This window comes from Melanerpes formicivorus, unplaced genomic scaffold (genome assembly GCF_026170545.1).
Source record: "Melanerpes formicivorus ecotype bairdi unplaced genomic scaffold, bMelFor1.0.p_v2 SCAF_1, whole genome shotgun sequence".
Taxonomy (NCBI): domain Eukaryota; kingdom Metazoa; phylum Chordata; class Aves; order Piciformes; family Picidae; genus Melanerpes; species Melanerpes formicivorus.
The window spans coordinates 67,869,352-67,893,795 of NW_027142353.1; the positions used below are offsets into that span (position 1 = coordinate 67,869,352).

At 42.9% G+C, this 24,444-nt stretch overlaps 1 protein-coding gene across 2 annotated transcripts in view; it reads left to right on the forward strand.

The window, feature by feature from the left end:
- The first annotated feature begins 262 nt into the window (after positions 1–262).
- The window catches only part of RAB38 (RAB38, member RAS oncogene family), a 29,407-nt gene continuing 5,225 nt past the window's right edge, over positions 263–24,444 (forward strand). The window contains exons 1-3 of one of the 2 annotated variants that reach the window (XM_068145825.1): positions 263–686; positions 9,858–10,138; positions 18,887–18,947. In XM_068145825.1, coding sequence (XP_068001926.1) covers positions 482–686; positions 9,858–10,138; positions 18,887–18,940 — 540 coding nt within the window. In that variant the 5' untranslated portion in view covers positions 263–481 and the 3' untranslated portion in view covers positions 18,941–18,947. Of the gene's footprint in view, positions 687–9,857; positions 10,139–18,886; positions 18,948–24,444 lie in introns of those variants that run through there. The other variant, XM_068145816.1, reaches the window with a different exon arrangement.

The following is a 24,444-nucleotide window of genomic DNA, read 5'->3' on the forward strand; positions in this document are numbered from 1 at the left end:
TTCTACTCCCCCCCCAGTAACTGGTGGTTTATAGGTGTCTGGGAACAAGCATGGGATGCTAAATTAACACCAAGAAGACAGTAATTAAGACGAAGCATGAAAAACTACTGCACCACAGAAACCCTCTTGTGTTTCGCTTCCAGTGGGGAGCAGAGCAGGGAGCGGAGCTGCTGCATGAGTTTTCCTGCAAAGTCTTTAGTAACCAGACTAATCCCAGACACACCTCGTGCTGACCTTTACACACATGCACACAAAACTTTCTGGGAGTCTTTCCTCCCCCGGTTCCTTGCTTACTTCATCCCCCAGCAGGGCTGCCTGCTGGACCTGGTGATCCTGCTTCCGTACAAAGGGAAAGAGCCTCCACCTACCTTCTCTCCTTCCCTCCCCGGTTCCTCACTCCCTCTCTCCCCCTCGGGCTGGCAGGATTCCTCGGGCAGAGCATGCAATCAGTTTGCAGGGAGCAGCCGCAGCCAGAGGAAAGATGCAGAAGCACAATCAGAAGGAGCACCTCTACAAGCTGCTGGTGATCGGGGACCTGGGAGTGGGCAAAACCAGCATCATCAAACGTTATGTCCATCAGAACTTCTCCCCACACTACCGGGCCACCATCGGCGTGGACTTTGCCTTGAAGGTGCTGAACTGGGATGCTGAGACTGTAGTACGGCTGCAGCTCTGGGATATTGCAGGTGAGTGCAGAGGGGAGCCCTTTGCCACGTAACCTGTCCAGAGGCAATACTGAATGCAGACTCAAATTCATTTGTGCTAATCTTGAAGCTGGAAACTACCAGTGCCTCTGCGGTGTGGGAAAGGAGATTGAGGAGCAAAAGCTTTAAGGGCAGCCTGGCATTTAGGAATTTCCCTGAAGCCAGCAGACCCCCTGTACAAGGAGTGTCAGAATGAAACCTGCCCTGCCTGGTTAGGCATGTGTGACAACTCTCTCCAGGTGCCCCAGTTCTTCCCTTATAGCTTCCATTGCTCAGCTTCCCTCATTAGACTAATAAATCTCCATCATGGGAGAGAGAGTAACAAGAATTTCCTGTTACCTCTGTAGTTCTTTGGGAGAGATAAGGGATTCAATAAGGTGGTTAAAATTAGTTTCAGTTTAAGGAAAACTAAGGAAAAAGTCTCACTGGGCTGCTTTATGAAAATATCTTCTTCCTTGCCTTCCTCTCTCTTCTACCTTCTTTCCTTCATCCCAGTGAAATGTAAACAGCTTCTGACATGCTTTGAAAAGAGAAGTGTTTCACCCTGGCAATAATCCTGGATGCTAAAAACGCATTTACTCAAGTTTCCTTGTCCTTGTCCAACACCAGACAACCAAAGGGAATTTGCTCTGTGCAGGGAGGAAGAGAATAAAGAAATCCATCCAGCTTCTCCTGCTTAGGTGCTTCAAAAAATACAGAATTTGGCATTGGTGGTGTCAGTGCTTCAGGGTTTGTGTATTTAGCTTCCAATTAAACCCACAACTTACTTTGCCACCCTCCTGCCTGGGAACTTATAACTCCTGATTCAGACTGCAAAACTAAAGTGTATCTTGCTGGCACATGTCACACGCTGGTAAGCAGTCGTGTTCTCTTTAGTGTACGCAGGAGTCCGAGGGCAGATGCAACACAGCAGCTTACAGGAGGATGTTTTAAAAACTCAATTAAATTAAGAATTGAGCAGGAGATGGAGGTGAAAATTGTGCCAGCTGTTAGGCAACTGTGCCAGTGTGTGACCTGAGCTGTGGGTTCAGTGATCTTGTCTGCAATGGCACCGAGTAAAACTAGTGAAATGAGAAAATTCTTGGCATTCCTCTCGGCGGAGGGAGTGCCTTCCTTCTATACTTAGCTGCCTCATGTCTGAGCTCTGAATTTGGCACCAAGGTACTAAACCTTATGCAACAACGCTGCTTTATGCAAAACATGCATAACCTCAGCCCTTTTTAATGCATCAGTTTAGCCCTATGAGGTTTATGATATTACATAGGTGTATGCTCAGTTTTCTTTATGGAAGCTTAGAATACCGTCACAGTACCACAGTATCATCACAGTATCACTAAGGTTGGAAGAGACCTCGAGGGTCATCGAAAGCATTGCTTTGGTTGCTCACCAGTGGCTGCTGATATAAAGGATCTACACATCCAGCAAAAGTTTTTCTGCATGAGAAAACAAATATTTAATAGTAAACTCTGAATGCATCAGGGACTTAAAGAATGCATTTTGCATGCCTTGTTTCAGAGATTTATTATACTACTAATCATGTGCTGGCGGATCATATGATGTAGCTTTCAGTCAGGCTGCAGAAGCAATTACACCAAGTTGTAGTGCTGAATGACTAGCATGCTTTCTGAGTTATCACACATGACAGAGAGAATTACAGCACAGTACTAAATTTCATATGAATTGCTCAATTCAGAGCATCTCTGTGAAGGTCAAGAAGTGGCCAGCAATAAAAAGAGTTGCTGTCTCAGTTTTAGTGACTTCTGTGTAAGGACCTTTAGCTGTTAATGGCTGTACACAGAAAATAAGTTCTGTGAGCAACGCACTGAATTCAGATCAGCATGGTGCTGCTGTGGAAGTTATCATGAATAAGGCATCTGGATGGTGAGAAAAAAAAGAAGTTGCTTAAAAATGATAGTAAAGTAAAAGTGATTGGAGAGCATGGAAGTGGTTTATCCTGGCTGGGGCTGGTCATATATCACCAGGAAAAAAACCTGGAAATATGCAAGGAAGAAAAGGAGGAAAATGAAATCTCTAGTCTCAGAACACCTTCTCTCTGATGGCAGAATCTCTTTTATTAGGTCATGTTTATTTTTGCAGATAAAGCATGAAATTGTCAGTCCCTTAGCAAGCTGAAGGTTGTTGACTTGGCATTTAGGGCATCTTGAATTGATGCAAGTGCTGCAAATTGTGTCAGTGGGTGAATGTAGATGTATGGATGTTTGTGTGTGCATATATATATGTATATATACACACACACATATATATCTCGGGTATCATTTCAGTTCTTATGTCCTTTCCTCCCACTCCATTACACAGCCAGTGAACTTGCTAGTAAGCGTAATGTGTGCTCTTCCTTTGACTTCACTGTGTGGATCAGTGGGTAGTAAATTGCTTATCAATCATCTACAAATCATTTCCTCAAAAATGGTTTTTGCTAAAAGTGGCTTAGCCACATCCTTAGCAGAATTTACATACATGATGGCTTCATGGGAGGAGTGACATACTCCAGCCATGGCATGACCAAACAGTTTACTCCAGGGGTGACCTTATTGCTCTCTACAACTACCTGAAAGGAGGTTGTAGACAGGCAGAGGTTGGTCTCTTCTCCCAGGCAGCCAGCACCAGAGCAAAGAGGACATAGTCTCAAGCTGCACCAGGGGAGGTTTAGGTTGGATGTTAGGAAGGAGTTCTATACAGAGAGAGTGATTGCCCATTGGAATGGGCTGCCTGGGGAGGTGGTGGAGTCCCCATCATTGGAGGTGTTCAGGAGGAGACTTGATGGGGTGCTTGGTGCCATGGTTTAGTTGTTTAGGTGGGTTGGATTGGTTGATGGGTTGGACACAATGATCTTGAAGGTCTCTTCCAACCTGGTCTGGTCTATTCTATTCTATTGTATTCTATTCTGAAAAGGAAATTTGATTCAGCTGGTGCCATCTTGTTTCGTAGTTAAATACAGCAAGATCCAATAGCTAAATCCAGAAATGGGATTTCTTTGCATGAGAGAGAAGTAGTGAACAGTAGGGATAGCAGCCAAGCATTAGAAAAACTAATTCAGGAATAAAGCGCATTGTACATCACATATTAGTACATGAAGACCTCTTTCTTTTCAACAGGTAACATGTTCTTGAAGCAGCAGGTCTTAGACAGGAATAACAGGACAAAACTTCATGCTTTGTGATGTTATGATATCTGTAGCAACAATCTGGTATTAAAATCTATGAATTTATGTTTGATTCAATGTTCCAAGTGACTCAGTTTTCACTATTCTGTATGAGAGGAGGTATACCTGAGTAAAGTTCTCCTTGCCTTTAATTTCCTCCAGGAGTTCCATTGCAATTCATTGAGTGTCCCAAATTTTCAGGTTTGATGGTCATGGCCCTGCTGAACTGTGTCCTCACCTCTCCTGAGGTGACATTTATCTTTAACTCTTGCTCCTCAGTCATCTCTTTACTTAAAATTCTCTTACCTTTCTACTGCCTCTGCATGAGCATCCTTTAAATTCATTAAGCCATCATTTAGAAAGAAAGCTTTAAAACAAACTCTTAATGATATTTTGGACAAGGTTCCTGTGGTGGGGAACCCTGTGGTGCCTTGAAGATGCAGAGCTGGACAACCTTTGAAGCAACCAAGTATTGCAGGCAGCAGATCTGGGTGTATTTACTATGCACTTCTGTTCAAGGCTGCTCTCAATGCTATCATCAATGTTTCATGTCTGCATAGCCTTGAGTTTTCTCTGAAGAGCAGCTTTAGCTGCAGATTTACTGCAGGGAGCAGCTCTGTGAGTGCAACAAAGGGCAGAGAGCAGCACTTCAGAGCCTTTCCCCTCCCCTGCTACTTTCTCACAGCTATGTCAGCACCATCGTTATCCCTCTCGCTGTGTATATGTGGGCTGGATTATTCATTGCTACCAAAACTATGTTAGTTTGCTTTGCCAAGGCTGGTGTTCATCTCACAAAGAGTTGGACCAATGCATTGGAGACATCCAAACCAGGGCAGTCATGGATGAACAGTTTCATTTCCTTTCTCTGCAACTTCCACCTTCAGCAACAGCAGACTTTGCACAGATAGAAGCAAATGGCTCTGCAATGGTAAAGTGTTTAAGGCTGTTTTGGTCCAGAAGGAGTAAACAAGCTGTTCACTAATGCCAGGCACAGCACATCTGTAGCAGTTTAGGCTTTTTGTGGCTGCTAAGCATTGCAGGACATATGCATAAATAAGATAGTCATGGTGATTTCTAGGCTAAATTGCCTTGAAATTGCTGTTCCTCAAACATAAATAAGTCCCTGGCTCTGGTGGTTGGATTTCAGTATGAATTTGTGGTAGAATCTATGGGCCTGATCTTGCTGACAGCCTCCTTTTCCACATTCTGGGGTGATGAACACCACCCCAAGCTTTGCTTAAGTATCAACCCATAAAGACAAAGGGTTTGAACTCAAGGGTTGAAATTCTGTAAGTTATTTTAAAGTGCAAGGCAAAAAATGTTGACACCTACTCCACTATTTCCAGCTTCTCAGTGTTGGCTAAAGACTCTGTAAGGCATGGTGGTTCCCAGAAGCTTTTGACTCTTAGGATGAGGGATGGTGGCAAGCAGTAAAACTGGGCATCAGGCAGTTTAAATCAATTTTTCTCTTGCACTACATTTCAGATGCTGTGAGCAAGAGGGTGGAAACAGATATCTGAGTTTTAGCAATGTATCATCATTTTTTATAACTTTATCAGTGATGATAGTGATTAGTGACAATTGTAGATCCCTGTAATAAGTTATGCTGGCAAATTGATGTGGCATACATTTTTATAAGCTATGAAAATTCGGCTGTTGATTGCTTTGAGGCCATGAAATGATACCTTGCCCTGATGCAGAGGTGCCACTGAGATTAGGATAAATGTGCAGGCAGTTGCAGTTCAGACAGGGAGCCCTTCTTTATGGGAAATGTTGTTGCTTTGCACCTTGGTCTCACTGGGTTCACTTCAAACTAGGATAGGATTAATGTGGTTTAATATTTAGACATCTTGTACTGAACTGTCTGAGTACAAACTACTCACCCTGGGGCGTTGAAGGAAGAGATTAAGTACTTCCATAATGAAGCTTATGTGACCACTCTAGATATGTCTCCCATGTCTTTGACTAGAACATGCTCCTAATCTAGATACACCTAGTTAATTTAATGGAGCCTAAATTAGGTCTGATTAATCCCAAGATAAAGCATAAAATCCCAACAGTCAGCAAGGGCCATCAGTCTTGTGGGCATACTGAAAACTCTGTTATACTGAAACTCTGTTTGATGCCAGATACTTTGCAAGGGCTGCAATGAAGTATAATGAGACAGATCATACAAACATTTCACAACTTTCTGAACCTCTCAGTGCAAAGCAAAATCCATCTTTCCCAGTCCCTCTCACAATAAAGCAGATGCTTATGTTCAAGGCTGCCTGCAAGACAGCACTGAGTACCTAATGCTTGATCTATTTTCTAGCCTAATTGCTGCCCAAGCCATTGTCTGGCTGTAAACCTAAGGCTAGATTTTGACACCTGTAATACATCAAGCAGTTCCTATTTTCATGAGTAATTTTGTTCAATGAAAATGTTTTAGGACCCTCATCTATTAAGGTAGGTATTTGTTCACATAAACAAGAACCTCTGGAAAAGAAATAAGAGTCCTCTTGGCTCCTTAGATACAGTATTTAGCTCTCCAAGCACAAAGTAACTGCTAGAGATAACTTTTAGAAGAAATAGAAATAGAAAGAAATAGAAATAGAAATAGAAATAGAAATAGAAATAGAAATAGAAATAGAAATAGAAATAGAAATAGAAATAGAAATAGGAATAAGAATTAGAATAGAATAGAATAGAATAGAATAGAATAGAATAGAATAGAATAGAATAGAATAGAATAGAATAGAATAGAATAGAATAGAATTAACCAGGTTGGAAAAGAACTTCAAGATCATCAAGTCCAACCTATCACCCAACACCATCTGATCAACTAAACCATGGCTTTAACAGTGTAAATTGAATATGAGTAAAGCCACTGTGCAACAAAGCCATTATTCCAAAGCACCTCTTTTTCCATTCTAAGTTGCACAATATCTTTATACCAACTGTTTGCACATATGAATTGAAACTGATGGGGGAAAAAAGATCACTTAAACAAAGCTTTAGGCACTTTATTCAGCCAGCAGCTCCATCCCTTCCCTCACTTTGAAGTGAAAGAAGATGGTGAGCTACATCCACTGGCATAAAGCTGGTTTTACTAAGTAGGAGGAATCAGTTTTAAACCATTTGCCATGACTTTGTTGACCACTGCTAGCCAGAAAATCACTTCATAAAAGCCTTTTATTTCTCTAATGACTTTGTGGGGGTTTTATGTTGCAAATAAATGATTTAGTTCACATTCTGTGAGAAGATGTCCTGCATATCTTAGAGATCAGTGTCCCAATAAATATCTGTGAGGCTCAAGTTTAGCTCTTCTTATGTCATCTACATTCCATAATGTCATGTACAGTTCGTTTACAGTACAGGCATCTCAAGAACTTTGCATGAGAAGCATAAAGTATCACTGACATAAAATATGCATCAAACCCTAATTGTTTCTGTTGCTGCTTGCCTCACTTCTAAGCTTCGAGTCAGACCTTGGCTTTGGTTTGAAGGCACCTTCTTGCAGATGAAAAAAAAAATGGCCCAACAAGGAGATTATTGAATAACACATGACTTAGCCATTCATCTGATTAGCCCACTGACAGGCATCATAAGACATCTTAACAAAGCAGAGCCATAAGCAGTTTTCAATATGACCTCATATTTCCCCAGAAATTGCAATGGAAATTCTTGCTCTCTCAATGAGGTGCAGTGATTGGTTAAGGTGCAAGGAAAAAAAAAACCCAAACCAATCTAACCTGAATTTGGGAAATACAGACATCCACTTTTGGTTTCTGTGTCATCTGAATGACTTTCTCCCTGCTGCAAGAGCTAGTGCATAAAGCCAAATATAAGCATCGCAGTCAGTCGGTGTTGACCCTGCACGTGCATGCAGTGCTACTTCCATTAAGTGAAACTGCACGGTCTGGAAGCTCAGTAATCAGCACACTTCAGTTCTCAATCCAGCCTTACCTGTGGCAGCACAATTTTCAACAGATAAAACTGCTACAGGTAACCTTCCTAGGGTCAGAGGCAGACTGCCAATCACCTTGTCTTCCTAACCTACTCCAAATTATGCACAGTGAGAAAATAAGACTAGAAATAGGTTTCCATTGAATGTTGTCTATTTTTATAGCAGCTTTTCTCAGATGTAGAAGCATATGGTTGTCTTGCTGAAGGAGTGCTGCTGTTGTGAGATGAGGCAGGAATTTATAGTTCCTTTCTTTTGAATCACAGCTCACCAAGACACTTTAATGGTAATTCTATTTATTCACTTCAAGACCAATTCTGTGCACTTTATTCCCATTCTTGGTAACATTTTTTCCAAGTCTCCCAGGAAAACAGCATGTGTGTTGATCAACTCACAGCTGATCAACACACCACATCCTGACGTCAACTCTGGTGATTTTGGTGCTGTTAATCACATAAAATTACAGGCATTTACAAATGCCCATGTTTGAATGTTGTGAGCTCACAAAAAAATACGTAAATAACTTCCCAGAACACACTTTGAATTCAGCAAGTAAAACTGTAAAGCTGCTGAACACATCTAGGCTGAAATGTCTCCTCCTGAGCCTTTTCACTGGAGAAATACATCTCTTCCTCTTGCTACTGCTGTGCTGTTTCTTAGAATACTCTCCACATTTGTAAGGCTTTAAACAAACCTTTCTCACCTCTCTGTTTTATTTTGCCAATAAAAGTAAATTCAAAACGACTCTAACGCTGGTATGGCTCCAGAGCTCAGTTAATTCTATTCTATTCTATTCTATTCTATTCTATTCTATTCTATTCTATTCTATTCTATTCTATTCTATTCTATTCTATTCTATTCTATTCTATGTTACTGTTGATTATTATGACTGGCACGAGAATATGAGTACTGTGTCCAGTTCTGGGCCCCTCAGTTTAGGAAGGAGGGTGACTTGCTGGAACGAGTCTAGAGAAGGGCAACAAAGTTGATGAGGGGTTTGGAGCACAAGCCCTATGAGGAGGGAGTGAGGGAGCTGGGGTTGCTTAGCCTGGAGAAGAGGAGGAGACTCAGGGGTGACCTTATTGCTCTCTACAACTACCTGAAGGGAAGTTGTAAACAGGCAGAGGTTGGTCTCTTCTCCCAGGCAGCCAGCACCAGAACAAGAGGACACAGTCTCAGGATGCACCAGGGGAGGTTTAGGTTGGATGTTAGGAAGAAGTTCTATACAGAGAGAGTGATTGCCCATTGGAATGTGCTGCCCAGGGAGGTGGTGGAGTCACCATCATTGGAGGTGTTCAGGAGACTTGATGGGGTGCTTGGTTGCATGGTTTAGTTGTTTAGGTGGGTTGGATTGTTGATGGGTTGGACACGATGATCTTGAAGGTCTCTTCCAACCTGGTTTGTTATGATGATGATGATGATGATGATGATGATGATGATGATGATGATGATGAGATGATGATAAAGGATCTTCTTAATGCACAACCAGATCAGATGTGTTAGGTGTTTCTATTCTAGTCTAGTCTAGTCTAGTCTAGTCTAGTCTATTCTGTTCTATGTTACTGTTGATTATTATGACTTGCACAAGAATATGAAGGATCTTCTTCATGCATGGGCAGATCAGTTGTGTTAGGTGTTTCCACAATACGACACGGTATCAAGGAGCTTCCATTCTGGAACTTCCCTGTTTAAAGTCTTACAACGTGTACCAAGACCCTTGTTACTGTCCAGAGATCTGGAATTCTCTCAGGTTAATATGGCTGTTCACTGAAGTTCAAAGCTGGTTGTAAAATTATCAAATTTTCTTTGATGCTTGCTTTAAAACTCCATTTTTATGCCCTGCTCTCTTACATTTCCATACAAATGAGTCTGGCATTGTTCTCATCATTATTTAGATGAAGAATAGCTTTCTGGAGACAGAGAAAATGAAGCCCTATTTTCAGTAATATTCTCTTAGAAGACCTGCAGTGTGAAATACTGAGTTAGATTGGAAGCAATGATTTTTACAAGGTGGTGTTTTTCCCCCCTCCTACTTTCTTCATCACAGGTCAGGAAAGATTTGGAAACATGACCAGGGTATATTACAGAGAGGCCATGGGGGCATTTATTGTCTTTGACGTTACGAGACCTGCGACATTTGAAGCAGTGACAAAGTGGAAAGAGGATTTGGACTCTAAGTTGGTTCTTCCAAATGGCAAACCTGTACCGACTGTCCTTTTAGCAAACAAATGCGACCAGGGAATAGATGTTCTTATGAACAACGGCATCAAGATGGATCAGTTCTGCAAAGAGAATGGCTTCGTGGGCTGGTTTGAAACGTCAGCCAAGGTAATGTTTCCATTTCTTTTTAAATCTTCCTCCAAGTACAGAGAAAATAGTTCCTAAAACAGTTTACTTGGTGTGGTGGGTTGAAGATTCCCCCAGCATCAACTTTAGCCAGACTAACTCAGTTAGAAGCAAATGAAAGCTGTATTTACAAGCACAGACTGCACTCTACAATGGAATGCAATGAATATGTACAAAATATACAGGAGTTACAATGTGATACAGATATTTACAATTAGCAAACAACATGAAAATCCCCCTGGTCCAAAAGACCAGGGAAGCTGCTCCACTAGCCTCCCCTTCTTCCCCCCTCATGCCCCTTCCCAAACCACCCTGTACCAGAGAGAGAAAAGAGAGGAGAAGAGAGAGCAGCAATGGGTTAGCTTATCTCAAGGCCAACCAGACACACCATTATCTCCCAGGCGAATCAAAACAGCCAAGGTCAGACAAGAAGAGAAAAGGAATGGAAATGGAAGTGAAATGTGAAGTGAAATGTGTTATGATACAGCTTCTCTTATCCCAGACATTTGTCCAATGAATTTGCTTAGAATAATCTTTTGCTTTCCTTTTTACACCCAATAGTGAGTCATTTGTATTTTTTCTATTTTTCTGGTCAAAATCTGCAGCTAAATTTTAAAGGCATAGCCTAAAACTACCACACTTGGTCAAAGTCTATACCTTTCACAGCTCATCTCTTGGTGGAAATAGTTAAAGGTGATTTGAAATGAATACATTTCTGTTTATTTTAGGCCTTATGTTGCAAAACAAATGATAGGTGAGGTTCTGGAACACAGCTCAAATGTGGTAGGCCAGCAACAAAGCAACTAAGTGGTCAGTAACTGACTGTGCCACAGCCTGGGGAGGAAGATGATCTTTAGCAAAGCACAAAAGTTGTTTCTTCTGAATGACATGAGGATATTTTTAATGTTTCATGACAGTGAATATTATCTCTAAATATTTATATAACCACTTTGCCTGAGAAACGCTGACGTGAGACAATAGCTTTGTTGTCTTAGATTCAAGAAAAAAGTCAGTCAGTTGAGCTTGTATGAAGCTCACTGTTGTAAACTCTCATTCTCACAGCATTAAAACAAAGAAGCACATAGCTGGGGAGGAAGTAATCAGTGATCAAAGTGTTGAATGAGCTGCTCTGAGGCTCAGTTCCTTGCCTTGGCACAGATGTCATGTGTGACTATAAGAAAGTTGAGATAAAAACTGGGGCATTGAGACTTTCAGGGTAGAAAGCCCCAAGGTCCTGTATATCAGTTTGTGATTTCTCAGATGATCTCAGAGCATGTAAGATTTGGAGAGCTCCCATGTGGAATGTTGACTTTAACACAATTCATTGGATACTGTGTTTATTATATTCTCCAGTTATGAAAAGCTGGTGTCATCATTAAAAGCTCTGAGGCACAAACAAATGTTTTAAGTCTAAACAGTCTGGCTCTGACCTGCTAACAGACCTAGACTGTTAGTAGACTGAAAGCCAAAAATGCTACATTAAATTGTTCATTTGCTTTAAAGCAGTTTATAAAAGTATACTTAAGAACATTCAGAGTGTATCCTTGTGTTTTACTTTGCTGCTCCTGACTCCTTCTTTAAGCATTTATGTTTAAAGGAAGCCTCACTTGTAATCACCAGCAATAACAGCAGGTGGCTGGCAGCATGTCCTAGACAACGCCTCAGGCACTGCATGAACTGTGGGCTGACTGTGGCATTTCAATACTTAGTGACCTGTAGGAAAAGTGAGGACAATGTTTTTTAGCAGGACTTGCTGTGGTAGGATAAGAGGTAATGGTATTCCACTACAAGAAACAAGATTTAGACCAGCTATAAGGAAGAAGTTTTTTAGTGAGGATGGTGGAACACTGGTACGGGTTGCCCACAGAGGAGGGAGATGCCTCATCCCTGTAAACATTCAGGTCAGGGTGGATGGGGCTCTGAGCAATCTGATCTAAAGATGTCAGTGCTTACTGCAGGGGATTGGACTAGGTGATCTTTAAAGGTCCCTTTCTACCCAAACTACTCATAGATTCATCTCCCACTAGACCAGGTTGCTCAAGGCCTCATCCAACATGGCCTTGAACACCTCCACAGAGGGGGAAACTATGATGCTGCGTCTTTGTGTCAGTGTCATTGCTTTCCTACTGAATGTGCCTCAAAAGCAGTTGCCTTCTCTTCAAGATGACATTTTTAGGGAGACATTTTTGTTTAGGTCAGTGTGCAAATTATCTTGCTCTACAAATAGAGTACACCATATTCCTCCATGTGCAGGGCTTGCTTTGAATTCAGGGCTGTGGTTCTCTGCTGCTTCATGCTGTGTGAGGTCACCAGAATCCAATGTTCCTCTGCAAGAAAAGCTAAATTTTACTATGGATAATGTCCAGTTCTGTTTTAAGAAAGAAGCCAGGATCTTTTACATCTACTTCTACATGAAAATCATGGCAGCAGATTAACTATTCCAGAAATAGAAAGATTGAAAGAGAGAGAGAAAGAGAGAGAGAGAGAAAGAGAGAGAGAGAGAAAGAAAGAGGGAGAGAAAGAAAGAGAGGAAGAGAGGAAGAAAGAGAGGAAGAGAGGAAGAAAGAGAGGAAGAGAGGAAGAAAGAGAGGAAGAAAGAGAGAAAGAGGGAAAGAGAGAAAGAAGGAAGGAAGGAGGGGAAGGAAGGAGAGGAAGGAAGGAAGGAAGGAGGGGAAGGAAGGAGGGGAAGGAAGGAGGGGAAGGAAGGAGGGGAAGGAAGGAGGGGAAGGAAGGAGGGGAAGGAAGGAGGGGAAGGAAGGAGGGGAAGGAAGGAGGGGAAGGAAGGAGGGGAAGGAAGGAGGGGAAGGAAGGAGGGGAAGGAAGGAGGGGAAGGAAGGAAGGAAGGAAGGAAGGAAGGAAGGAAGGAAGGAAGGAAGGAAGGAAGGAAGGAAGGAAGGAAGGAAGGAAGGAAGGAAGGAAGGAAGGAAGGAAGGAAGGAAGGAAGGAAGGAAGGAAGGAAGGGAAAACCTAGAGAGTGATTCATTTGCCATGGCAGCTGTCAGAGACTTGCAGAGCTAGGGGATTACAACAGGACAAACTGTTATCATTTGTCTAAGAATTACACAATCTGGCCCTTTCCAATATGTTGTTAGTTTTCTGCTTGTCTTTCAGGACACAAATAACATGAAATATCAACACATTTGGGATCCAGTTCACTAGTGATATGTGACACTGGGTATGGCTGTTTTCTTCACAATTACTTCATTTCTGATATGCATTGGAGCCTGCAATTCACTGGGGAAAGAACTCATTCAAGCAAAACTGAGACCTTAAGGCAAAATCACCGCAAAAAAAATCATGTGAAGAGAAATGAATAATAAATTGTTTAAAAATGCCTTCATCTAAAAGACTTTCAGAGAAAGAGGGAATAGGGTGGACCATTGTATGGAGGATACAGGGCATAGTTTCATTATTCTGGGTTTGGATTAGCAAAGTCATGCAGCTGGTCACTGCTCTTTGGCCTGTGGGAAAGGAAATCTGTACCATGAATTCCATACATCAGTCACCAACAAGCCTCTTCCACCTCTTGAAAAGAGCAATCACTTTTATTATGCCAAGGGCCATTGTAAGTCATGGCAAAGAACAAATAATTCAAAGGTCACAGTTTCAAAGGTCACAGAGAGGTTTTACCATCGTGACAGAACAAGTCTTGGGCAGAACCACAGAAGTACACAGGGCTTGTAAAGTTTCCAAAAGGTACAGAAGAGGAAAAGTTTTCCAAGTTTTTCTAAGCCCCATAGAATTGAGATGTTGGATTACTTTGGACAAAGGAAATACCTAGAATCTTCTTACTTTATTGGACTCAGAAACCCAAGCAGCCCTCAGGTTCCCAATGCAATCATGTAGAAATAGAAAGAAATTCGCAGAATCACAGAATCAATCAGGTTAGAAAAGACCTGAGAGATCATCAAGTCCAAACTATCACCCAACACCAGCTAATCAACTAAACCATGGCACTACCCATTTCTAGGTTTTTTTTCCATTCCTCCCAGTCCTATCATTACCTGACACCCTAAAGGTCCCCCACCCTATTTTCCCCCTTTTCCCCCTCAAACCCACAGCACCTGGGCTCTGTTGGAGCCTTCTCCCACCCCAGGTGTAGCCACTTGGCCCTCCCCACCCACTCCCCTTTTTAATCCCCCCAGGAGAGGCAGAAGCCCCAAGCTGAGCCCATCTGGGCTGGAGGATCTTCCTCTCATCTCTGGTGAGTGCCCCTGGTGCACACTGGGTGATGGTGGTGGTGACTACAAAGGCCGGGGGGCCTGCTGGCCCCCCGGTTGTTAGGGCCAGGATTGATGACTTCTCTAATACCATCCATGGGTGCTAGCTGGGGCATTGGTCTTCAAAAGCCACTGTGAAAGGAGCAGTGAGAGTTGAGGACACATAACTCTCATTGTTCTTTGATGCTCTAGACTGAAAGCTAGGATCTGTTATTCCACAATACATCTGACTTCCACTCAGATCTGGAGGCTCCTGGCTTTAAAATAATACCAAAAAAATGCCCCTTAAAGGTGGGGATATTATTCAGGCTGTATGTTTTAATTCTACTATTTGGTCTAAGTTCTGAACTAAAACCTACACATTTTTTTTTCTAAACAAAAGCTATTACTGCTCTTTTTGAATGTTGGCTGTTGCATGTACCTGGTATTCTTTCAGCCTAGAGCATAGTAAATAATTGAACTCGGTTCTGGGAGAGGGAAAGAAAAAACCCAAACCAACAAACCCCCAACCAAACACAAAACACACACACACACCTAGCTGTGTTTGCTGTAGAGCATAGAAATTCCTTTCTGAAGCAGAATAGCACTGCCAGAGAAGTCATCATTGCAACTAGCAGTTTTAGCAGTTCAGATGATTAATAACTCTTCTTTGTGGTATCCCAGAATAATTAGACCTCCAGAGGGTTTTCTGGGAGCGTGCTTGGAAATGTTATAGCCTTCAGAGCAAACAGAATAGGATTTATGCATTTTGGGGTAACAAAGGTGATTACTTATAACAATACATCTCTAAGTTCTGGTTGCCTTGCAGAAAGTAGCATGCTGTATATGGCCCTACTGTATTTAGGGAAGAGTTAAGTGATCTGGACATCCAGAAATCCATGGGTCCTGATGACATGCACCCCTGGGTGCTGAGGGAGCTGGCAGAGGTCATTGCCAGACCCCTCTCCACCATCTTTCATAGCCGTGGCAGACCAGATTGGTGTCTGGGGACTGGAGGAAGGCAAATGTAACTCCAATCATTCAAAAGGGTAAGAAGGAGGGCCCAGGTAAATAGACTGGTCAGCCTCACCTCCATCCCCAGAAAGGTAAGGGAGCAACTTATTCTTGGTGCTGCCTTAGGCATATTAAGGACAAGAGGGTCATTAGGAACAGTCAACATGGTTTTACCAAGGGGAAATCATGTTCCACCAACCTGATAGCCTTTTATGAGGACATAACCAGGTGGGTAGGTGATAGTAGAGCAGTGGATGTGGTTTATCTTCATTTTGGTAAAGCATTTGACCCTGGCTCCCACAGCATCCTTGCAGCTAAGCTGAGGCAGTGTGGTCTGAGCAGCTGTGAGTTCCACTCACGTTTCCAAGGCTTTAAATTGTTTTCACCACCATTCATAGTTCAAAGAGCTGAGCTTTTGACTTGGATTAGAAAAGCAGCAATTTCAAGCTTGTTATCACTTTAGAATGAAAATGGAACTTGTGCATCAAAACAGACAGCTCCCACAAAACTAAATGTGCTGCAGAAACAACTTGAGATGCCTCATGACTGACCATAGTTGAGCTGTAATTATACTTGAGCTCCCCTTATTCCTGCTGTAACTCTGCTGTCAGCAGCACAGGTGAAAAGACATTCACACTGTATCCAAATTGCCCCAATGGGCTGCTAGCTGTGCTTCTCAGATCCTTACCAAACTAGGTTAAGCACGTAGCTCCTTGTCTGCTATGCATCATACCCTGGAGACTGAATGAACACTGAGTCTCTGGGCTGTTTGGACACATCCTATGTGAACCAGAAAAAATGTTACAGAATCATTCCTGCTCTCAAAAAGGTGAATAATAGCATGTCCTTTCTCCAGCTTTTGCCTGACAGACCGTGTGTCATAGTGCCCGGATGCCAGACCAGAAGCCTTCTTTGCCACTGCTCTACTGAGCAACCTTCAGAAAGTCATTCTTGGTTCTGATTCAGCCCCTATTTTCTGAAAGCAAGGACCGCACTTCTGCTCATCTTTCCAGTCAGCTCTGTGAACAAACCAAGCTCAGTTCTTCTGACTGGACAATTATGACAAAGGTTGAAAAAACAGAGGAAGAGAATATGTGATTTCAGTTTCCGTAAAGGCAGACAAGGTTTGGATGTGTTTGAATTAGGCTGACACAGTACAGTTAAGCACATGCTGATCTGGTAACTGAAGCCAAAATGATTCAGTCACAACTGCCAAAGCCAGCTAGGCATGTATGTCTGCCTATATTGTCTTGTTAATTCACTCAAACCCCCACCAAAAGTCTAACCAATCTCACTGCCTTAGACAAGGTTTCATCTTCTGTCAATCCAAGAAATTAAGCTAATACCTAAGACAGAAGCTTTTTCACTTCAGGTGTGCATTCACTCTGTGTATCATCCCCTACAGAGTTTGTTCCCCATAAGTAAAAGAAGAGGAGCTTTGGTTCAGATAATCCCACAGGTATCATAGCTCTCCTGTAGTTTCTGGATTAGTTTTAAGAAACAATTTTTTTAGTGCTGGCCCAAAGCTGGAATTCCACAGAACCACAAAACTGTGGAAGTTGGAATGTTGTTTAGAGAGATAATTTTGTTGCAGAATGCCCTACCACCCATAACAATTCAGTCACAGAAATTACTTGCTCTCAGGGTTGCAGTTACAGCACTCTATGTCCATGAATGTCCTGCTTGTGCATTAAAGGGCTATTAAAGTGTGTAGTTGGTTTTCCCCAGAAAAGACAACCACAGCAGTATGGCACAACCACAGCAACATGGTCCTCCTGCCAGCTCTTTCCAAGGGAGCTCTGCTAAGGAAGTGTGTGGTGCCATTACCTCAGAGTGCTTGCTCCAGAACATTGCAGATTAAAATGACTTGAAAGTTATTTCCACGATCATGTATTTTAATGCATAGTAGAAATAAAATGTGGAAGCTATGTGATTCCCACTAAGTTCCCATCTAGTACCTGAATGTTTCAGGATTCATTAATGTTTACTTAAGAGGAGTCAATTTCCTTCAACTCCATCTGCAGAGCCTAAGGTCACACCTGAAAGCTATGCTAGCAAAGAGCAAATTGCTTCTCAACCTGAGTTTCAAGGTAAAACTTGTAAGCATCAGATTCCATCAGAGAAAGAAGCTACTGAACTGTGGAAAGGGACCAGTTTTACCAGGCAGAAAGACCTAAGTTATCTATGTGGCAAAGAAAGGAAAGCTTCTTAAAGTGAGACAGGCCCATAAAGCTAGCACAGGCTTTTAATATTCTTTACAGAGCTAAGAGCCAGTCTAGTCTAAGGAGATTTATTTCATGTATTAAAGTGGAATGCTCTAGATGTGAATCTTCTGCATCTGCATTAGAGATACAGATAAGAGGAAAGGCAATCCAGAAGGCAAAGGAGCTTGCTGAGCTTGGTGCTGCTTTAAGACCTGTTCAATACAGTATTTATTTTCCTTACAGTTGATTGCTGTATTACAAGACTACAACATTATTTCCCCTAGCAATGGGTTCAAAGGTTCAATCATGTAACTCCTCTTCCCTGCCCCAAGTTGCTGTCCTTCCCATAAAACCACCCTTTGAGAAGATACAGAGGAAGGAGATTGATCTGCAAAGCACGCTGTAATTTCCTTCCAATGTTACTTCCTGGCTATCAGAGACTTTTCAGAGTTATTTTATTAGCCTTGCTTTCTTTGGTAATAAAGAGGAGCGTGTGTGATTTTTCTCTTTTGCACTCCTCCTTGATGGGGTCACAAGAAAGACAAATTCAAGTAGTCAAACTTATCACAGGAGCTGGGTCCAGAACCTTGCTTTAGCAGACATCGGCAGCTTGATGCAGGGGAGCTCCCTTTGGGCTGGGCTCATGTGGTAGGTTGAAAATTCCCCCCAGCACTAAATTTGCCAGACCCAGCCTAGTTGGAAGCAAATGAAAGCTGCAGTTACAAGCAAAACTACAGTCTGCAATGGAATGCAATGAATATGCAGAAAATACACAGTAGTTACAATACTTGCAGGTATTTACTTGGCTCTTGTGTTGTGGTTCTTTGCACAGTATTTAGATGGTGTTGGGTGATAGGTTGGATTTGATCTCAAAGGTATTTTCCAACCTGGTTTATTCTACTCTATTTTACTATTAATGAAGAGCACAAGAACCCCCCCAGGCCAAAACCAGGGGAGCTGCTAATAGCTTCTCCCTCCTTACCCCCCCCCCCCCCCCCCCTCCTTACCCCCTTGGACACAAAGGGACATGATAAAAAGAGCAGAGAGGTTACAAAATTAGCCAAAACAAAGCAGCCAAGGTCAAGCAGAAGCAGGTTAGTATCTCCCAGAGCAAAGAAGCCAAGGAAAAGATTGTTTACCAAACTAATTCTTATGGCAGACATCTCTCAATGGTTTAGAACTGCCATTATTTTCCTGTTTACACCCAGTGGTGATTTATTTACATTCTACTACTTCATGTGAGGAAATTTTAAAGGTACAGCCTAAAACTACCACAATTCACAACTTAGTTCTTGCATCATTGACTGTGGTAGTGTCTTTCAGGTGCTGTGGCTTATGGAGGCATGAAAGCCATAGAGATGGGTTAGGCATAGCAGGAGACAGAGCAAGGGGAGATGCCCAGGTAAGGGTTTCTTAAAAGGTAAAATAGTAAATCAGTAGAGCTAAACAGGAAGAGAGAAATGATGGCAACAAAGGCATCGTAATTTGGGGAAGATTCTTCCTCTTTTGGGTCTTGCTGCAGAAAAGTCTCCTGTGAGCTTTGGGAAAGAGAGATGTTTTGTTCCTATTTCATCCTGAGAAGACTTCAAATTAGGTATGCTGCATGCCATTTTCCAGCTGGCTGCTATGTACTGGAACAGGTTTTTATGCAGTTTCCTCTGTTTAGTGCTCTGTGTTTTATCCACTTGATAAACAGCCTTAGCAGGAGTTCCCTGTCACAGAATGCTGCTGTGTAGATGAATGCAACAGAGATATAGCCTTGAATAACAGCAGCCTTAAAAGTGCTGTAGGTAGACCTGTGTTTGGAAGACTGCAAGGTAAAATGGACCTCAGAGGACATGGAAGCTACAGCATGACAGATGTCATGTACTACAAGTGCTATATCAAGAGCTAGAAAACTCCCACCAAGGAGGCAGAATAGGGCTCTCAGGAGGACCGAAAGAATTTGTTCAGAATGTGAAAGGAAGTTGGAAAAAGAGGGGAGGGGAGGGGGAGAGGGTTAGTTATCACAGCTCTTGTGGTGGTCTGTGTAGAATGAAACCCATAAGGGAGATGGCAGTTAAGGCATTTCAACATAGAGATGCAATGAAAGACTGTTGCCCCACCTGTTGCCCCACCTATACTTTGAAACATAATTAATTATACTTTTAAGCATAACTGGGGCTGTTTCCATGTGTCAGTACACTTAGTAGAGCATCTGTGATTATTTGCTTGCTTCTTTCTATTTGCTGGGTAGATTTTCACCTGCTTCTTTTTCTCTGTCCTTCCCCAGATTGCCTTTCAACACCTTGTACTCTCTAAAATTACCAAGTCTCTAGGTGTCTGTGTTTGGATAGCAGATCACCTTCTACTGTCTGCAGCTGCTCCGCTGCCTAGCAGAATATTGATTCTTCTTTTGCAAAAGACACTGTAGGAAAAGAGGTGCAGAAATCAATATTTCATTAGACAGACCAGAATATAGCAATGTCTGATCCACAGACCTAGCACATGGAGTAGGCAGTAGACACCATAGGATTAGGACTGTAACAAAAACAGCAATAGTAGCATCAGAAACGAAGTGGTCAGGAGCTGGCATAACAGGAATTGCTTTGCTGATATGAACACAGGCTCCTTGCAACAAGTAACTTAATGTGTCACTTCTCATCCATGCCACACACCACTTGTCATCAGAACTATGAAGAAGACTGGTACTAAACACAAGCTCTAAACCAGCTGTGCTGTCTCCTGGGGTCACTCTTGCTCCCCTTGAACCCTGGCAGGAAACTTTCTTCTGCACAGCTTAAAAAGTTCATATAAATGTTCAGAATGAGTAAAAGCCTCTCTGATCAAGCACACAATACAGGCAGGACTTTTGATTCCTTTCCTTTCATACAGAACAAAAGAGGGAATTGTAAACACTTAAAATAGTGAATCCTCTCAAACCAGCATCTTGTGCTTGAAGAAGTAAGAGCTTAGTCACATAAGCTTCAGAAGGTGCATCTGATGTGTTGGTATCCTGGCAGAGAGGAAGGGTGGCATGGACTCAAAGCAGAAGCCTTTGCAACCAGAAGAGCCAGAGCAGGGAGTGATCTCTATCTGTATCTAATTCCAGTTAACAGATATTCAGTAGGTAGACAGGAAAAGAACAAACTCAACTGAGAATGCAATTGATAATGCAATAGGCAATATGGGTCACACTTGGCAAATAATTTCATTTTAAAGGAGAGAGCAATGTAGAAAAAGAGAAGCTTTTGAATGTTCATATTCCCAAAAATAAGTATATTTGACTTTTTATGTCAAAACCCTAATTGCATGCTCAAATTTGGCTTTCATCCCCCTCCCAAAAAAAGCAGTAGAGGTTTAAAGGAAAGATTAGTAATCCAATTTCACTTTGATTGTGGTTCTGGCTGAAGTCAGATAGCATTGTTTTTCCCTTCTGAATTTTTAGGCATGGCGCATGGACTCCCACCCATCACCTGTGGGGATGAGGGATGTCTACCTCAATGCATTTCAGGCTTTTGTGAGCTTGGATTCCTTCCCCCCCCCCTTTCCTAGTTCCATAAAATGCTGATCTTAAGCCTCTGACAAAGAGAATTTCTGTTTATACATCTGAGCATTAATCAGGTTGGGCACAGTCTCAGATAGTTCCTAGGGTGTAATGGAAAATATGCTATCCCAAGAGAGAAGCAGCACATGGGTATATGGAATCCTTATCAGTCCATTAATAAAGAAAAATGCAGTGTGAGAGATTTTTATGGGGCAGTTTTTGTGCACTTAACAATCCTGGTTTGTCTTCAGCTTTCTAGGCAGGACTAAGATAGAGATTTTTTTTTTTTCATTTTCTATTGTTTTGTAATGAAATTTCACAGTGCTCTGAAAAAGGCTTCTGATGTATGCCTGAGGAATTTGTCTGTCTGCTCTGAGACACCCATGTGACCCCCTTACATTTTAACATCTCAGCACAGAGCTGATTCCCAGCTCTCTATTAGTTTCTGGGGGTTACTATGCAAATGCCTTGTCCCAGTGGAGGCCAGTGACAAGCGGAGTCCCTCAGGGATCAGTCCTGGGACCTGTCTTGTTCAACATCTTTGTCAGTGACATGCTGAGGGTGCACTCAATGCCACTGTCCAAGTTTGCTGATGACACCAAGCTGTGTGGTGCAGCAGACACGCTGGAGGGAAGGGAGGCCATCCAGAGGGACCTGGACAGGCTGGAGAGGTGGGCACAGGCCAACCTCATGAAGTTCAATAAGAGCAAGGGCAGGGTCCTGCATCTGGGTCGAGGCAATCCCAGGCACAAATACAGGCTGGGCAGTGACTGGCTGGAAAGTAGCCCTGAGGAGAGAGACTTGGGGGTGCTGGTGGACAAGAAGCTCAACATGAGCTCTCAGTGTGCACTTGCAGCCCGCAAAGCCAATCAGATCCTGGGCTGCATCAGGAGAAGTGTGGCCAGCAGGTTGAGGGAGGTGATCCTCCCTCTCTACTCAGCCCTGGTGAGACCCCACCTGGAGTACTGTGTCCAGTTCTGGAGCCCCTATTACAAGAAGGATGTGGAGGTGCTGGAAGGTGTCCAGAGAAGGGCCACAAGGATGATCAGAGGGCTGGAGCACCTCTCCTATGAGGACAGACTGAAGGAGTTGGGGCTGTTCAGTCTGGAGAAGAGAAGGCTCCAGGGTGACCTAATTGTGGCCTTCCAGTATCTGAAGGGGGCTACAGGAAGGCTGGGGAGGGACTGCTCAGGATCTCAGGTAGTGATAGGACTAGGGGGAATGGAATGAAGCTGGAGGTGGGGAGATTCAGGCTAGATGTGAGGAGGAAGTTCTTCCCCATGAGAGTGGTGAGACCCTGGAATGGGTTGTCCAGGGAGGTGGTCGGGGCCCCAGCCCTAGAGGTGTTTAAGCCCAGGCTGGATGAGGCTCTGGCCAGGCTGATCTAGTGTGGGGTGTCCCTGCCCATGGCAGGGGGGTTGGAACTAGATGATCCTTGTGGTCCCTTCCAACCCTGAATGAAACTATGAAACTATGAAATACTTGTGGTTTTGCAGTCAGCTGATATCCTTTACCAGTCAAAGATCAAATATTGCAGTTTGCTTGTGTAGTTGAAGAAAAGGGTGAAATCTGGGCACTGATGAATGTTTGCAATTATATCTCCAGATTTCCCTGAATGAAACTATGAAACTATGAAACTATGAAATTTCAGCTCTTTACTGTGGTGCAGGAGGGTGGTCAGTGGAGTCTGTGGAGCTTTGCCATTGATTTCAAGGGGATTAGAAATGAGACTCGAAGAATCCATTGCTATAGTTATTTGAGATTCATATAGAATCAACAAAGTTGGAAAAGACCTCAAAGAACATCATGTCACCTATCACCCAAGACCTCATGACTACTAGACCATAGCACCAAGTACCACGTCCAAACCCCTCTTGAACACCTCCAGGGATGGCAGCTCCACCACCTCCCTGGGCACCATTCCAATGGCTAACAACTCTCTCTGTGAAGAACTTTCTCCTCACAGGGCTGTGCTCCAGACCTTTCCCCATCTTTGTTGCCCTTCTCTGGACATGTTCAAGAATCTCAATGTCCTTCTTAAATTGAGTGGCCCAGAACTGGACACAGGACTCAAGATGTGGTCTAACCAGTGCTGAGTACAGGGCAGAATGAATTCCCTGCTTCTGCTGACCACATTATTCTTGATGCAGGCCAGGATGCCATTGGCCTTCCTGGGTACACTACTGGCTCATGTTCAGCTGGCTGTCAATCAGTACCCCCAGGTCCCTTTCTGTTTGGCAGCTCTCCAGCCACTCTGACCCCGAAACACACACACTGTGTACTTTGGTTTCTCACGTATCTGAACGTCACACTTAAACAGCTTTTGGAACACATACTTGCAAATAAATCATCATAAAAAGAGGTTTCACATGTCTAATTTTGCAGGTTGTTTTAGTAATTATTAATGATACTGACCTGATGGTGAGCACTTACTGAACGTAGTCTCCGTGGCGTTGTGTGCATGGATGTTTATGGTCTCAGTACAGCAGGCTTCAGTTTCAGCTTGGAAATCTAGGTATCTCAGTTTGCACAGGAAAAGATACTCTTTACAGAGCAAGAGAGGTATGTGCATAAACGTAAATACACACACATTTTTGTTCAGTACCTGAAAGGGGTCTGTAATAAAACCAGGAAGGCTCCTTTTAGAAGTGCTTGTAGTGATAGAATGGGAGGAAGCAGACTGGAGTTGAGGAGGGTAGATTGAGACCGGGTATTAGAAAGAAATTCCTTACAGTGAGAGTGGTGAGACACTGGAACAGCTTGCCCAGGGAGGTTGTGGGTGCCCCCTCCCTGGAGGTGTTCAAGGCCAGGCTGGATTAGGCCTGGTCTAGTGCAGGGTGTACCTGCCCATGGTGGGAAGCTTAGAACTAAATGATCTTTAAGGTCCCTTCCAACCCAAACCATTCTATGAGTCTGTGAACATGAATCTGTGAATATATTTGTATGTGTTTCTCTCTATAGATATGGGGGGGGGGGTGGTGATATGATTTCCCAGAGGATTGAAGCTACAGTGAGGTTTCTGTTTCCTGACATATAAAATAAGTAATCAATGGCAATAGTTAGTTTAGAAGAGTGTGGTTTAGGCTGTAAATCCTGATGTCTCATTCTAAACATATTGGTGTCTGCCATTAAAAACTAATCCTTACTCAGTGTCACTGCTTGTTTCCCATGCTGTGCTGAGCTGTCTCACCAGGCAGGCTGCTTGGGCTTTGTCTATTCTACAAACACAGTAAGAGTTGTTGCAAGTTAAACATGCTGTTGAATTAAGGCTCCTGCAGAAAGAGAGGCTGAGGGAGCTGGGGTTGCTTAGCCTGCAGAAGAGGAGGCTCAGGGGAGGCCTTATTG